At 40.6% G+C, this 17569-nt stretch overlaps 1 protein-coding gene across 1 annotated transcript in view; it reads right to left on the bottom strand.

The window, feature by feature from the left end:
• Window positions 1-17569, bottom strand: part of dlg2 (discs, large homolog 2 (Drosophila)) — a 658820-nt gene that overhangs the window by 135689 nt on the left and 505562 nt on the right. The window contains exon 9 of the mRNA XM_034178851.1: window positions 8472-8596. Coding sequence (XP_034034742.1) covers window positions 8472-8596 — 125 coding nt within the window. The remainder of the gene's footprint in view (window positions 1-8471; window positions 8597-17569) is intronic.

Genomic DNA, 17569 nt, shown 5'->3' with positions numbered 1-17569 from the left:
AATATTAGAGTGAATGGTGAGAAATGGGGGTGGGTGGAGATTGAGAAGCCTTGGAGACACTGTGGAAAAAGCAGATATTTTTAATCAAATTACTATTATAAGAACACAAACCATCCATGATGTCACCCATAGGTTTTCAAACAGTGGGTTTGAAACTTAAATGAAGAGGCTCTTGATATCACCATCTTGGCTGTACCTGACTCCTCAAAATTCACAGCCAACCCATAAATGAGTAAAAAGGTTGTGTGTGGGCAAGACTGGTACAACCCGGGCAAGCCCAAACACACCCTCCATTATAGTATGAAAAAACAAGCTGAGGCTAATAGACTAACCTGGGTCCAGGTGTTTAATGAAGGCATATTTTTTTAAAGATTGGGTGGTGGTTCTTGCGGGTATTAGAAGCTATGACAAGGTACTTACTCAGTAACTGTGGCACCTTCAGTGGAGCTAATGTCACGCAGCGATACCTGCTGAATAGTGCTAATGATGCAAACATATAAATTAAATAATATAACAATCTCACTCAATGAAATTACTGGAACATCAACTTTTTAGATGGTCCAGGAGTACAATTAACCACACAGGAATATATTATTATATACTGTCTTATATTATCTTGTCAAGTCCACAAGAACTAGCAACCACTACTAGCAGCTAGCCTCCTTGACCCAGCACACATTATCTGTCACTCAAAATGACCATGCCTGTAATTACTCATACATTTATGGTAAAAAAAAAAGAAAAAAAAAGGCCACTATAAATTAATGTTTAATCATAATGTTTTCTGTGTTAAACAAGATTACTGAGTGAAACTAAAGAAATGCATACCCAAACAACTCACTGGGAATGACTATGAATCAGATTTATGCATGTCTGCATGGATTGTGCAACAGTGTGCTACGGTAGCACCGGTTTCAAATGTGCTAAATTTTAGATGTAATTTCAGCCCCTGAAATTGCTTTTTACCCTTGACAAATCATGTGTTGCCTGTGCAAACCTCAAGTTTAACACCTCAAGTGCACTCAGTTGGACACACCCCAAATTGCATATTCATGAATGAAAACGTTAAATGGACAATACGCACTATTTTGCACATTGGGAAGATGTAATCCTCAGTGCGTGTTGTGTGTTGGGGGGTTTGGCTGGATGTTTTTGTGTTGTTTTCTTTTCTTTGCTCTCCAGGTGGTATGCAAACTGGTTTTTGTCTATGGAGAAGGTGCTGGCAGAAGAGTCCTTCACCCTCATCAGCATTATTAGCTGCACCTGTGGAGGATGTTCACGTGGAGGCCTACTGACGCGCAGCACCTGTGGATGATGCTCACGTGCAAACTTAAAGACTTTCAGCTGAAGCAGATAATGAGATGGCGTTCTGCATTTAAGCCATGAGTGGTTCAAGCAGAATTGCCGGGAACTCGACCTTGTGACGTTCGTTTGTGAGACGCTGAGGACCGCGCCAGGGTTTGACACATCGTGCCTGTGAAGGAGGACGGGTGAGGGACACATGCTGTCAGCACACATCAGAGGTGATTACTGTCTGAATGATCGTTAATAGTAATTTGGCATTTTGTTACGCAGTATATTTGAACATTGATGAGAACTGTGCAGTTTGCTTCTCTCTGCCGTGGCGTACGGACTGATGATCCTCCACCTGTTGTGAGAAGCTGCTCATTTACATAAAGCTTAAATTCAGACCTGAATGTGTTGCTGATAGTGTGTGCCTCTGAAGGATATTTGCTGTAGCTCTGTTGACTTACCTCACCTTTTCCATCCTTCACAGAGCCAGTTTGTCGTGTCCACCTGGGGTGTGTTTGGCGGTGAATCTGAGTCCAGAAGCGCCGAGGCTTCGATCCTTTTGGGCGCTGGAGAGCGCGCCGTCCTTCACTCCGCCAGACAAACCAAATATTTATGTTGTACACTAATTATTGCACTGGAGGGGAAATAAAATCGTTTTGTTTGTGGAACCGCTCTCTGGTTATTTAGCGCTGGGTTCGGTCAGACGTTGGTCCGCTCCTCAACCTGCGTCTGTACATAACAGTGCGCACTGTTAGCAAATCAGCACATTTTTGAGAGAGCTACTTTATGGTGCTTGTATACGTTTTTACACATGCAAACTTATGCTCTTACTACTTATGCTCTCGTTTACAGCAGAGGTTATATTTTCTGCGCAGACTCAGGGCGTTTGGGGTTGATCAGAACATCTTGTTTTTGTTTTATCAGGCTGTTTTGGAAAGCATTATCCGGTATGGGATGTCATCTTGGTACGGTATTCTCTCTGTCCAGTTAAAATCTAGGCTTGCTTGTCTGGTGAAGACTGCTATGAAAGTTGTAGGGAGGGCGGGAAACTCTTCCCTGCAGTCCATGTATGAACAGTCTGTTCTCAAACAAGCGCAGCGAGCTTTGTCAGATCCTTCCCACATCCTCTATCCTGAGTATGAACTCCTACCGTCTGGTAGGCGATACAGAGTCCCTCAGTGCAAATTGAATCGCTTTAAAACTCATTTGTGCCCACATCAATTAGAGTCTTAAATATGGTTCCTGGGATAGGTAGTAGGATTGTGCGTTAATGACATGGTGGCATTGTTATTTTAGTGTTATTTATTCACTGTTAGTATTTTCCTTAATCATATGTGGGAGATGGCTGTGTAATAGGGGTATGTGTTTTTAGGGATATGTGCAATATGCATGAATTATTTATGTGAGACTGCTGTGTAATACGGGTATGTGCAATTTGGATATGTGTATTAGGGATGTGCAATATGTATGATTGATGTGTGTATTAAGTTATGTAAAATGTATGAGTCATGTAATTATGTCATGGCAGTTTTACTTTTTACTTGTGCAGCTCTTGGAGTCCAAGACAAATTTCCCGGAAGGGACAATACAGTGTATCGTATCGTATCGTATCGTATCGTATCGTAAACCTTACATAAATCAAGCCCATTATTTCTATGCAATGTTATGAGTCGCGGAGAGAGTGTGGTTTAGATTATGAGTGGGTGCATGCATGTGTAAAAATCAGAGTCAGCATGCAGCTCAGACTGAATTCCCTTGAGGAGTCGACCAAAACATCCATGCCCTCACACTCAAGGACACAAATCTCCTGGGGGTTCTCAGAGGGACCAGCTGAGACCCGGCACACACAACAACAATCCCACACATAAACACACAACCACTGCCCACAGTAGAAAGCAGTGCCATATTTACACATCATTTCATTTTATGTGTGATCAAGTCTTCATTCCAGTATATTTTTAATATAGTGAAGCGTTAACATTGAATTACCTCCACCACAGAGGTTACATTTTCATCTATGTCTGTCTGATGGCCAAGCATTTAGCGTTAGCAGAATTAGTCTCTGGAATTGGCAAAGCAAATGTAATTTACACAGTTTATCGAAAAGCTTAGCCACGTAGTGACTAATCACTGGTTCGCCCTCTATTGTGGTGTTTTCAGTGAACTGAAACTGGTTATAATTGAACATGACAGGATGCACATTCAGTAATGTAGCGGAATACATTTTTTTCCTCAAACAAGATTTAAAATCTGTTTTGAAGCTCAGGGGCAACAACAAAGAAAATGAAACCGAGTTTTAGCAGACAAAACTGAGTGTCTTTATTGGGGGGTTTATGCTTGATTATAAATCAGCGTGATTCCCTCCAGAACAACAACTTCCACAGGAAACACTTAAAATACTCCAAGCCATAAGCAGAGGTGGTGCATTAAGCATGCTTAGTGCTCTGCTGGACAGATCTGGTGGTTGGCTCTCACTGCGGTATTGTATCACTTCCTGTTCCGGAGAACAGCGGTGTTTTGCTGTATCTGTTAGCTCTTTAATCTGCGTAGTTAGATTGATCTAGATAACTAGATAACGATTTATTTCACAGTGTAATCTTCACGTGCCTTAACTAAAGCACCCTCTCTGCTGAGTCACCTCTAAATTATTTCCACATTCTTCATTTGTGTGTTTTTAGGAATCCGCTAGCTTAGCGCAGCTATTAGCCCTTAGCCGGTTTAGCATGGCGGCTTCTCCTGTCTCTCCTGCACTTTTCTGAGCTGGGTGTGAAATGTTTAGTTATTCCTCGGCCTCCTTTAGCAGTAACGGTACTTGTAATAAGTGTAGCTTGTTCGTAGCTTTGGAGGCCAGGCTGGGCGAATTGGAGACTCGGCTCCGCACCTTGGAAAATCCTACAGCTAGACAGGCCCCTGTAGTCGGTGCGGACCAAGGCAGCTTAGCCGCCGTTAGCTGTCCCCCAGCAGATCCCGAGCAGCCGGGAAAGCAGGCCGGCTGGGTGACTGTGAGGAAGAAGCATAGTTCTAAACAGAAGCCCCCTGTACATCACCAAGCCGTTCACATCTCTAACCGTTTTTCCCCACTCGGCGACACACCCGCCAAGGATCAAACTCTGGTTACTGGCGACTCTGTTTTGAGAAATGTGAAGTTAGCGACACCAGCAACCATAGTCAAATGTCTTCCGGGGGCCAGAGCAGGCGACATTGAAGGAAATTTGAAACTGCTGGCTAAGGCTAAGTGTAAATTTGGTAAGATTGTAATTCACGTTGGCAGTAATGACACCCGGTTACGCCAATCGGAGGTCACTAAAATTAATACTGAATCGGTGTGTAATTTTGCGACCACAATGTCGGACTCTGTAGTTTTCTCTGGGCCCCTCCCCAATCAGACTGGGAGTGACATGTTTAGCCACATGTTCTCCCTGAATTGCTGGCTGTCTGAGTGGTGTCCAAAAAATGAGGTGGGCTTCATAGATAATTGGCAAAGCTTCTGGGGAAAACCTGGTCTTGTTAGGAGAGACGGCATCCATCCCACTTTGGATGGAGCAGCTCTCATCTCTAGAAATCTGGCCAATTTTATTAATTGGCCCTCCAAATCGTGACTATCCAGGGTTGGGACCAGGAAGCAGAGTTGTAGTCTTACACACCTCTCTGCAGCTTCTCTCCCCCTGCAATCCCCCCAATACCCCATCCCCGTAGAGACGGTGCCTGCTCCCAGACCACCAATAACCAGCAAATATCTATTTAAGCATAAAAATTCAAAAAGAAAAAATAATATAGCACCTTCAACTGCACCACAGACTAAAACAGTTAAATGTGGTTTATTAAACATTAGATTTCTCTCTTCTAAGTCCCTGTTAGTAAATGATATAATAATTGATCAACATATTGATTTATTCTGCCTTACAGAAACCTGGTTACAGCAGGATGAATATGTTAGTTTAAATGAGTCAACACCCCCGAGTCACACTAACTGTCAGAACGCTCGAAGCACAGGTCGAGGAGGAGGATTAGCAGTAATCTTCCACTCCAGCTTATTAATTAATCAAAGACCCAGACAGAGCTTTAATTCATTTGAAAGCTTGACTCTTAGTCTTGTCCATCCAAATTGGAAGTCTCAAAAACCAGTTTTATTTGTTATTATCTATCGTCCACCTGGTCGATACTGTGAGTTTCTTTGTGATTTTTCAGACCTTTTGTCTGACTGACCTTTTGCCAGAGTGATGCTGAAAAACTAATTCATGCATTTATTTCTTCTAGGCTGGACTATTGTAATTCATTATTATCAGGTTGTCCTAAAGGTTCCCTGAAAAACCTTCAGTTAATTCAAAATGCTGCAGCTAGAGTACTGACAGGGTCTAGAAGGAGAGAGCATATTTCACCCATATTGGCTTCTCTTCATTGGCTCCATGTTAATTCTAGAATAGAATTTAAAATTCTTCTTCTTACTTATAAGGTTTTGAATAATCAGGTCCCATCTTATCTTAGGGACCTCATAGTACCATATCACCCTAATAGAGCGCTTCGCTCTCAGACTGCAGGCTTACTTGTAGTTCCTAGGGTTTGTAAGAGTAGAATGGGAGGCAGAGCCTTCAGCTTTCAGGCTCCTCTCCTGTGGAACCAGCTCCCAATTCGGATTAGGGAGACAGACACCCTCTCTACTTTTAAGATTAGGCTTAAAACTTTCCTTTTTGAAAAAGCTTCTAGTTAGTGTTGTGTGGGCCGCTGAAGAGGAGGTACTGCTGGCTCACCACCACCGGATGGCGCCCTGCTTGGAGTGCGGGCTTCAAGCACAAGAGGGCGCCAGAACCACTGGGAGTGACAGCCGTCAATCATCCTCAACACCAGCTGTCACTCATCTCATCATCACCATCACCATAAAGGCCGGGTGGCGACTCCACCTCCTCGCCGAGAAATCTCCTACGATACAAGGTAATCTCTCTGCTGACTTATACGTCAAATAATAATCTGATCTGTTTTGCAGCTGTTTTTTCCTGGTGGTATTTCCTTGACTGGATTTTCGGAGCTGCACGTGTGTATGATTGGAGGTGGAGGCTCTCCCTCCACAAGAATCAATAATCAAGGTTGCTGGGTGTGAGGATTCACACTCACTACCTTCTGTTTTTTCTGCCAGCAGTACCAGGGCCGACAACGGAGGACAGAGACCACCTGGGGACTCGGGGCTTGGCGGCTTCAGTGTTCTTCAGGCCGTTGGTGGTAGAAGCGGTGTGGGTCCCGGCTCTTCGTTCATCTGAGGTCTCCTATCTTCGAGCCTGCCCGCAATCCTCTTGTGTGTGATTGGCAGTACCTTTGTTTATTTTACGTTGTGTTCTTGTGCAACATTAAATTGTTACTCCTTCCCTTATCCATTGTCCGTTCATTAGCGCCCCCTGTTGTGGGTCCGTGTTACGACACCTTCCCAACAGTTAGGGCTGGATCGGGTGACCATGAACCATCCCTTAGTTATGCTGCTATAGACTTAGACTGCTGGGGGGTTCCCATGATGCACCCAGTGTTTCTTTTTATTCACCTCTTTTTGCTCTATATGCACCACTCTGCTTTTAATCATTGGTGATTGATCTCTGCTCCCTTCCACAGCATGTCTTTTTCCTATTCTCTCCCCTCGGCCCCAACCAATCCCAGCAGAAGACTGCCCCTCCCTGAGCCTGGTCCTGCTGGAGGTTTCTTCCTGTTAAAAGGGAGTTTTCCTTTCCACTGTCGCCAAGTGCTTGCTCATAGGGGGTCCTTTTGACTGTTGGGGTTTTTCTGTAATTATTGTATGGCTTTTGCCTTACAATATAAAGCGCCTTGGGGCAACTGTTTGTTGTGATTTGGCGCTATATAAATAAAATTGATTTGATTTGATTTAGTGCTCTGCTGCAGAGCTCCAGCACAGCGGCAAGAAGAGTGCCTGGTTTCTCTTTTACTGCAAGAAAGAAAAAAAAAAATCCCCATCAGAACTCCATCCCCAGAGAGATTAGCCTCTCTCTCCCACCCATAATGCATTAGTCTCACAGCCCACCTTGGAGTAAATAAGCATCAATTAATGTGATTTATGCCTGGCTTCCTTCTGTGATCCATTTGGAACTGACCACATGCACGCTTTGCGCTGTTTGCCAAATTGCCAGGAACAGAAAACAACATCAAGTCTATAGCAAAAAGGGTTTTCCTTTGAGAAAAGGGTTCACTTCGGTTTCGTGACAAATGAGCCCGCGTTTTGTCCTTATTTCTGTGATAAACAGTAGCAAAAGAGCCAGTGAACTGTATCCACACTGCCCCTGTTAATTTAATAAGACCATTACAGACGGTGAGTTTCACTTCAGCAAACATAGACAAATGCTTCAGTGCACACCATCAGAGCTCAAAAAGGGCTGAAGCAGCAGAGTGCTGCACATTCATTTCCAGACATTTATATTATGCTTGAAATGAAATAAGCTGACGTTAAATTTGGGTGAAATCTGATTTAGGTCATTAATGCACACAAGCTAAAAAGGAAACAGTAAGAATGATTGAAATCTGAGTGCAGGATGTGAAGCATCAGCAAGGGAGTGTCAACTAAAAATGCATTAATTAAACCTTTGTTACAAAACACCCCAGCAAGAAAAGCATAAAAGGCCCTCTAAAATATTACTGCTGCTCTGATCCTTTGCACACATTTTGTATATATATATATATATATATATATATAATCATAGGCCAGATTCAAGGTTTTTGTCAAATGTGTAAATTGGTGAATTAATAAAATATAGAAGTAAGTGATTGATTGAATACTTCATCTGCAGTGAAAGTCAGTCCATTAGATTTTGAAAAATCCTGCTAATAATCCAACCAACTAGCCTAAAGACAAAAATATAACCTCACCGATGAAAGTACTATGGCTCCCCTGAGAATCATAAAACTGCTGCACAGACTTCAGGATTTAATACTTAATAAAGCTTAAAATACTCCACATATCAAGAGGAAACTCACACTGCAGTAAAATTTCTCTGGAGGTAAATTATCCAGTGCAGGACTAAATGAGAATTAATCCACCCACTAGCGAGTAGTGAGATGATCTTCCACTTAAAGGATTGTTCTGCCACTTTTAGGAATGTGAAAGCTTGTTTTTTTTCTCTGTTGTCTGAAAACATTTCTGATATGATCACTTTTTAAGTATGTGTTGGTAAATGCAGGGAACAAACCTCAGGCGTCCATCCTCTGCTGCAGCACCACCAGGAATGATCTTGGTGATGAAGATCCCGGGGTCATCACCAATGTGTGGGTTATCAGTTCCTCCAGCAATGCTGAAGCCCAGTCCTGAGTTACCCTGTCGTAATGGACAAAACAGAGACTTACATGTACAGTCCGGTGCAGAAATCTTCACTGGAGACAGGATTGGCATCTCATCATAGAAAATAATAAAAATATTAAACTCTCATCACTTTTCTTCGTGTAAAACATGAGTCAAGGTTCCTGCTGTTGTGTCTGAGTCAACAGTTTGTTATTTATATGTTAAAATCGAGCTTCGTCTTGTTCTTTCCCACCTCTATGTGGGGTTGCTGTATGGCGGTAATGTGCCTCTTGAGGTAAAGTCGTTAAGCAGGAGCAAATGCTAAGAAAACTAAAAGTGATTAATGTCTTGCTGCAAGAGCATTAAATTCAGTTTGAAAGCTATTAGCTTTATCATTCTCTGTCTATATGATAATAGCCAAGTTGCCTCTGTGTGTGTTCTTGCATACGTGTGTATGACTTCAATGATGGAGAAACTGGGGAGAGCTGACATGTGCTGTTTGGTATGCTTATGTATGTTGAGGCTAGGATGAATGCTGCGCAAACAAAAAGTTGATAAGACTAATATTTTTGGAGAAATTAGTGATATTAGCTAATAACAGTGAACAACGGACATTGTGCTGTAATGCAACATGAAAGTTCGGGGGTTTGGAGCTTTAAATGTCATTATTGTGGTTCATGGTAGTTAGTGTTACTGATTTATTATGTTTTTGTAGTTTAATTGGTTTAATCAGTTTAGGTAAGTGTAATGTTGATTTTACCATGACTGAGAACTGTAGTGCATTTGACGTCTTCCGCCACCATCTCTGTTTGTGCGTGTATAAAAATAGAAGCACCTGCTTGCAGCAGTAGGGATGGGTATTGATAAGATTTTATTGATACAGATGCCATTATCGATCCGATTCCTTATCGATACCGCTTGTGAATTTTGTACTAAAAGTAGGCTTTACAGGTTTTCTATGTATTTCATTGAGTCTTAAAGTAAATAAATATGAAATTGGTCACTGTATCAATCTCTGGACATTAAAAATAAACAAAATGGTGTTTCGCTTTGAAGTTATTAATTCCGACTGGACTCTATCGTTCTAACTTGACTCGGCAGAGAGCCACGCAGCATTTGGAGCTGTGTTCTTTCTCGCAACAAGACAGGAATCCCAGTTAGTAACTTTAATCCGCACAAAAGTGACTCACAATTGACATATTCAGGGATGAAAGTGGTGAAAAACAAAAAAAGCTGAAACCCAAAATTACCCCCAACACCACCTGCACGAAAATGTTTGAATTCTAGAAGCTCTGAATGCAATCTCGGACTATTCCAGACAATAGACTGCAGTGAGTGCAGCATCCATTTTGGTGAGAAAAAAAACCAAACAACTTTCCTTATTCAAATTCATTCCAGTAGTATTCTGCTCTTACGAAGATGCAGCAGTTTTTTTTTAGCTTGGTAGATAGTTCTGGAGGAAATCACTGAAGAAATTAACAAATTGAAAATATGGTTTGACCGAAACAAACTGTCATTAAACTTAAATAAGACAGGGATGAAATGGAGGTGTAAGAGACACTAGGTGTTCACAGGAACAACTTATTTATTTCTGTATGTATGTATTTATTTATTTATGTATGTTCATTGTTAGTTTGTTTTATATTTTCTGTTGTGTTTTTATTCAGGTGCTTTTATTCTCTTTCTCTAAAATTGTATATAATAACTAATCATTAGATTAGTTATTATTACTATTATTGTTGTGGTTGCTATTATTATTAATATATAAACAAAAATCAATTTAAAAAATATTACAATTTGTAATACATTTGATTTTTTTACGACAACAAACGCTTATTATACAGAAAACAAATGCATGCTGACAGCTGCAACTGCTTAATTAACATTGAAAATGCCATAGACATGCTATCGCGTTAGCATCGGTCACATTTTTAAGTTATAAAATACATCTATCAACTGTTTCAGAAGACCATAACAGGTTGGTTTAACATAAAAAAGGTAAATAATACAGACATATGCTCTTTAGGGTTTCAGCGGGGGAAAATTAAGATAAAGCGAAAGAAAAAAATTAATCAACGAAGCAATAGATCGAAGCACTGCTTCAATCTGCGAATCACTGCTTCGACTGGTTCAAGGTTCAAAGCAAAGCCGCGCTGCAGAAAAGTTGATTACAGACCTGCTGCAATGTGGAGAAATGACCATTTTCCTGAAAAACACCCCCAAAAACAACGGCCACTCTGAAGGACCGATAAGGGAATTGTTAAGCAAAATGCTTATTGATGTCGGTGGATCGAATCATTTCTTAACGATACACGAAAGGAACCGGTTCTCGATATCCACAAAGGTCTGCATACGTGCGTATAACTTTGATTATGGATAAACAGGAGAGAGCTGACATTTGCCATTTGGTATGCTTATGTATTTTGGAGCAAGGATGAATGCCACTAAAAGGTAAAATTGATAGGACTAATATTTTTGGACAAACTATGGATATTAGTTAACCAACACTGAACAATGGACGTTGCTACCTACTTTCTGGACTAACATGCCATTCCAGCAGGGGGCGGTAAACCATCTTTATATTAAAAGTGTGAGTGTGTGCACGTATGCGTGATTTTATGTAAGTACATGATATAATTGTAAATATAAAAATTCATGGATAACACAAGAAACTGAAAACACTTATTTCTATTGCTGTCTAGTTAAAAATCAAATGACAAAATAGAATAATAATAATACTAAGGGTGTAACGATACACGTTTTAGTATTGAACCATTTCAGTATGGGATGTTCGATTCGGTACAGGGCTGTTCACGGGTGAATTTGCATTGCAAGTGTTTACATTCAGTGTTGCCAACTTGGCGACTTTCTCGCTAAATCTGGCGACTTTCTAAACCCTCTTGACGACTTGTCTTCTCAAAAGCGACTAGTGAAAAATCTAGCTACTTTTCCTGGCGTTACCGGAGATGTTTGTGATGTTTGGTTACTGAAAGTCCCTGCTGTCACCAAGCGGCAGCAGGTCTCCACCTCCTCCGCTGCCTGCAGCAGCCTGTAAAGCATTGAGCAAAGGGATATCTCAGCTCACAAACCTCACTCAGCCTACTAACCTTGTTTACTGCGCTGTGATTAAATAGTGTCCATACTTTGAGAAGCCCTGGCCTTGAGAAGTTATTTTATTTTAATAAGTGATGGTCAATTTTAATGGCAAAATAAATACACAAACCAGGAATCAAGTTTAATTGTGGTTTTAAATATTTTTAAGGTGGTTTTACTCACTTTTTTGCCTCTCCCACAATGTTTTGGTTTTCAAAACTTGATTTAAAAAGATATATTAACAAACATTAAATGAACAGTTAAGGCCACAATAATATTCACAGTATTATTATAAATAGAAAGTGATAGAAAATAAAATAAATTGTACAAAAGTAAAAAGGGATTCTTTAACATTAATTCTCTTAGAAAAATCATTATAGAGTACGAGTTTTGGAAAAGTAAATTTTTCTGGCAAAACATATGAAGGACAGGGCTTGAACAAGGCTTCATGCTGGAACCTTTGTGCTGTGCTTTACTTGTGGAAAGGTTTGTTAAAAGCTGTTTACTAGGAATTTATTTTTTAAAACATTTTATATATTTGTTGTTTATTTGAGAAGATTTTATTTAGCTTATTATGAGGCAGCACTTTGCAACTATTTTATTTTCCTGTTTGTATAATGTTACAATAAATTGTTGGTTTAAACAACAAGCAAATTTCGGTTTTGCATTTTGTTCTCATACTGGACCGAAAATGAACTGAACCGTGACCTCAGAACCGAGGTACGTATCGAACCGTGATTTTTGTGTATCGTCACACCCAGAAATAATACTCATAATAATAATAATAATAATAATAATAATAATAATAATAATGTGTATATGGTAACAAGAACCTAATCAATATATAAATACATTAAGACAGCAAATGAACTAAAAAAAAAAAATGTAATTAACAGGAAATAAAAGGGTTGAATTCTAAAAACTGTTGCGGTCTAATGTTCTGAAAACATTCTGGACTCACATGGCATTCCAACTCATTATACGAACTTTGATTAATTTATTACCACCCTTGAAAAATGTCAGCTACCTATTTTATAAACACTACCCAATCTAGAGCCTGTGGATCCCCATGTGCAACATGCTGGTGTTTTTTACCGCTATAAATCTCTGTACATGCTGTGCAGAGATTCTGGCTCCACTCTGCACAGCCCAGTGTAGGGGTCAGCCATGATGACCAGCAATTTACTATAGATACCACAAATTCTCAGGATGTGCCATAGCACAGTCTGAGCCGAACACCTTGTTGAAATAACATATAAACTGCAGTATGAAAGAAGACTGAATGCAGTAGTATATTATTGACTTCCTGAGCATTAAATCACACTGAGCAGCAAGGGGGTAACACTGGATCCTGTGATCTGAGATCACAGAATCTTACCCGGCACAGACAGCATGGCAATAGCTGTGTAGCAGTTGTAATCCTTTCCTTTCCTTTCCTGAGAGGAATAACGAGTTCTTTCTTCCTCTGTGTTGGAAGATCTGCCTCAAAATGAAAGATTGCATACAACACCAGGAGAACAGCATCTCCACCTACTTGAAGAAACATAGCCAGAATGCTTTTTGAACATTTCCTACATTCAGCTGATTAGCACCTTTGCAACTGCACTGAGATTGGATGGTTCACATTTAGCTGGTGGACCATCCACAAGAACTTTAGATCAGGTCAGTGAACATGCGCTGGTCACCACTTCTACTGCACCATGAACACCACATAGGGTCTTGATTGGTAATTATCAAGGCAGACAGACCCGCAGTCCATCCTTGCATCCCAAATATAGTCATCGCCTGCTGTAGCTACCCAACATGCGGGTGTCCCCCCTTGGCCTTGCTCATCTGCTGTGGTCTTCAGTAAAGAGGCACCTGTGCACTAGATCATGCTCAGGGAAGCAGTCCACATGACAGGTCAGATCCGGGAGAATGTGCGGGTGCTGTGAGTCATTGTATCCATTACACTTGGCAAACACCCAGGCAGACTACTGGTCCATATTCACTATGTGAAAGGAGCAATCCACTTGCTGCAACTAAGTAACACTTGGATGCCCCCTTGGCCTTTTTCCAGTTGCTGAGGACCTCAGTAATGAGGCACCTGCCTGCTGGATTGTGGATGTTCCATGGTCAGAATTTTGTTGCAGATTTTCCCTTGCAAAGACCCGCATAAAACCATGAAGGGTCATGATTTAATAGACAACTCACTATTGGTGTATAATCTTCACTACTATGAGTCAATTTGGTATAGACATATATAACCGCAAATCAGGATAAGTATCTGATGATACAGAAAATGCCAATTTAAAAAAATTGTGGGCAATATGAACCCAAGATATTTCACGTTTTGTGTGGCCAACTATTTCATTTGTTAATATACATCCATTCCTGCATTTCAGGCCTTGTGACACATTCCAAAAACATTGGGATGTTAAAGCATTTACAGCTACCACTTTGTAATGTTATTCCATCTCACAACACTTAAAAGATATTTTGGCACACAACCCCATGCCATGACACACCCTATCTTTTGGACTTGCTGTTGACACTAGTCTGGATGGCCCTTTTCATACAGTAGTGTTCAGAATAATAGTAGTGCTATGTGACTAAAAAGATTAATCCAGGTTTTGAGTATATTTCTTATTGTTACATGGGAAACAAGGTAACAGTAGATTCAGTAGATTCTCACAAATCCAACAAGACCAAGCATTCATGATATGCACACTCTTAAGGCTATGAAATTGGGCTATTAGTAAAAAAAAGTAGAAAAGGAGGTGTTCACAATAATAGTAGCATCTGCTGTTGATGCTAGAAACTCAAAGCTATTATGTTCAAACTGCTTTTTTAGCAATCCTGTGAATCACTAAACTAGTATTTAGTTGTATAACCACAGTTTTTGTGATTTCTTCACATCTGCGAGGCATTAATTTTGTTGGTTTGGAACCAAGATTTTGCCTGTTTACTAGTGTGCTTGGGGTCATTGTCTTGTTGAAACACCCATTTCAAGGGCATATCCTCTTCAGCATAAGGCAACATGACCTCTTCAAGTATTTTGACATATCCAAACTGATCCATGATACCTGGTATGCGATATGTAGGCCCAACACCATAGTAGGAGAAACATGCCCATATCATGATGCTTGCACCACCATGCTTCACTGTCTTCACTGTGAACTGTGGCTTGAATTCAGAGTTTGGGGGTCGTCTCACAAACTGTCTGTGGCCCTTGGACCAAAAAATAACAATTTTACTTTCATCAGTCCACAAAATATTGTTCCATTTCTCTTTAAGCCAGTTGATGTGTTCTTTGGCAAATTGTAACCTCTTCTGCACGTCTTTTACTTAACAGAGGGACTTTGCGGGGGATTCTTGCAAATAAATTAGCTTCACACAGGCGTCTGCTAACTGTCACAGCACTTACAGGTAACTGTAGTTACTTACAGGTAACTCTCAGACTGTCTTTGATCATCCTGGAGCTGATCAATGGGTGAGCATTTGCCATTCTGGCTAGTCTTCTATCCATTTTGATGGTTGTTTTCCCTTTTCTTCCACGCATCTCTGTTTTTTTTTTTTTTTTGTCCATTTTAAAGAACTGGAGATCACTGTAGACGAACAGCCTATAATTTACTGCACCTGCGTATAAGTTTTCCCCACTCCAATCAACTTTTTAATCAAACTACGCTGTTCTTCTGAACAATGTCTTGAACATCCCATTTTCCTCAGGCTTTCAAAGAGAAAAGCATGTTCAACAGGTGCTGGCTTCATCCTTGAATAGGGGACACCTGATTCACACCTGTTTCACCTGAATCACACCTGTTTGTTCCACAAAACTGACGAACTCACTGACTGAATGCCACACTACTATTATTGTGAACACCCCCTTTTCTTTTCTTTTTCCTTTTGTTTCCCATGTAACAATAAGAAATATACTCAAAACCTGGACTAATCTTTTTAGTCACATAGCACTACTATTATTCTGAACACTACTGTATTTGGTCCACAGCATGTGAAACCTATTTCTTCTTCTTTTTCTTCTTCTTCTTCTTCAAAAAAGATCTGGAATACTGATTCATCTGACCACAATATCCATTTCCATTGTGTGATGGGCCAACCCAGATGCTCCTGAGCTCAGGGAAGGCAGTGCTGCTTCTGGACAAAATTAATGCAAGGCTTCTTTTGTGCACAGTAAAGTTTTAAGTGGCATTTGTGACTGTAACTCCACATTGTGCTGTCGTATTTGTCAAACATTTCTCCAGGTATCCCTTGCCTATGCGGTTATATCAGCTATTGATGAATGATGGTTCTTGATGCAGTGCCATCTGAAGGATAACATCATTAATTATTTACTTTGCTTTACCTCATTACTAGCTCAAAAATTCCCACTTCCCAATTCTCTCTTGGAATGTGTTACAGGCCTGAAAAGCAGGAATGGATGTATATTAACAAATGCAATAAGTTGACCACACAAAACATGCAATATCTTGGGTTCATGCTGTCTGTAATGAAACAGAAGCCTGAGTAAATGTCAGGATCACTGCTGTTTGTTTTTGTTTTTTTTGGCATCTTCCATGTGATACGTGAGCTATGATTTGATGCATATGCTTATTTATTGGCACAATAGACACTTCGTCACTGCACTCAACGGTTTGCTGCTTCAACATGGCTGAGGAATCCAGCTGTGGTTAGAGGTCATTGCTTGTGCTGATTGAAGTGCATCATCTGTATTGAATTCATAAAAAGGAGATTGAAGCCCCTACTCTGCCTGTCAGAGGAGAATGTGCACCTGTCCAGCTCTGCAAACTAAATCCCCTCGATGCCCACTCACAAAATGAAAGTCAAGCTCTGATTAAGTTTTTAGCTGATGGGGATAGCTGCTTCTCCTGATTGCAAAATCCACAGAGTTTCCTTCTGGGGCTCTTGTTGCCTGAAACACTGAATCAAAAAATGCCGTTAAGCTCTCCAGAGGGACAACTTGAGAGCAGCATGCCCGTCTGTTCTCAGCAGAAAACACAACAGAGGTCTGGTCATCATCCGACAGCTGATGATGAATACGGAGGTCAATGATACAAACCTCCTGCAGTGCATCTGTTATATATCTCTACTTACTGAAGCCCCAGGGCAAGCTCTGTTTTTGTCCAAAATCAGTTCCACTCTTGGTGGCACTGACCTTTGATGTTGGTCCCGATTTGTCTCTGCTGCTGATCGTATTGCAGCTGTCAAAACGGTTTCCACTCTGTGCCTGTTAGTATCCGCCTGGACAAAATTCCCATACTAACGGTTTGAAGATTGATTTAGTGTAGGAGCTTGTGCCAAATGTTCTACATCAGCAAGTAAATAGTTCTCTAAGTCTCTACGGGTCGAGACTGTTTTATTTATGAAGTCAACTCAGTGATGGCACTGGAGATACCCCTATTTTGAAAAACATGAAGTACTGCAGGAACAAACAAACAAACAAAAAAGCCATCTGAAACTCATAACTCAGGCTATAGTGTTTTGAGGTGCATATTAACTACCTACTATGATTATGGAAATACTTTATCATATACAAATAATGAATGATTATGAATGCAATGGTAAGAATGAAATATTCTTATTCTTATGGCGTATTGGATTTGTTTTTCTTTTGTGTTAGAAGAATGAGCAGCGTCAATAAGCTGCTAAGCGCTGTTGCCAGTAGTGTGAGGGCGGGGTGGTCGCAGCGCTCATTGGTACAAATGATCAATATACGTGACATACAAACCACCATCAAATGACAAGGATCTATTCAGGTGTTATATAATATATGTGTAGCAGGAAAATGACAAGTCCATTCAAATTTATGTTACCTGTGACTGAACCCGCAGAGCAGCAGAGGTCTTTGCACTTCCCTGCAAGGCGTGTCTTTAAATCTCTTGGGTTTTTTAATGTACTGCAGTGCAGAGACTAAAAACA

This window comes from Thalassophryne amazonica, chromosome 9 (genome assembly GCF_902500255.1).
Source record: "Thalassophryne amazonica chromosome 9, fThaAma1.1, whole genome shotgun sequence".
Classification (NCBI taxonomy): Eukaryota; Metazoa; Chordata; class Actinopteri; order Batrachoidiformes; family Batrachoididae; genus Thalassophryne; species Thalassophryne amazonica.
The sequence above is the reverse complement of the archived record's forward strand: the minus strand, read 5'-3'. Positions and strand labels throughout refer to the sequence as shown.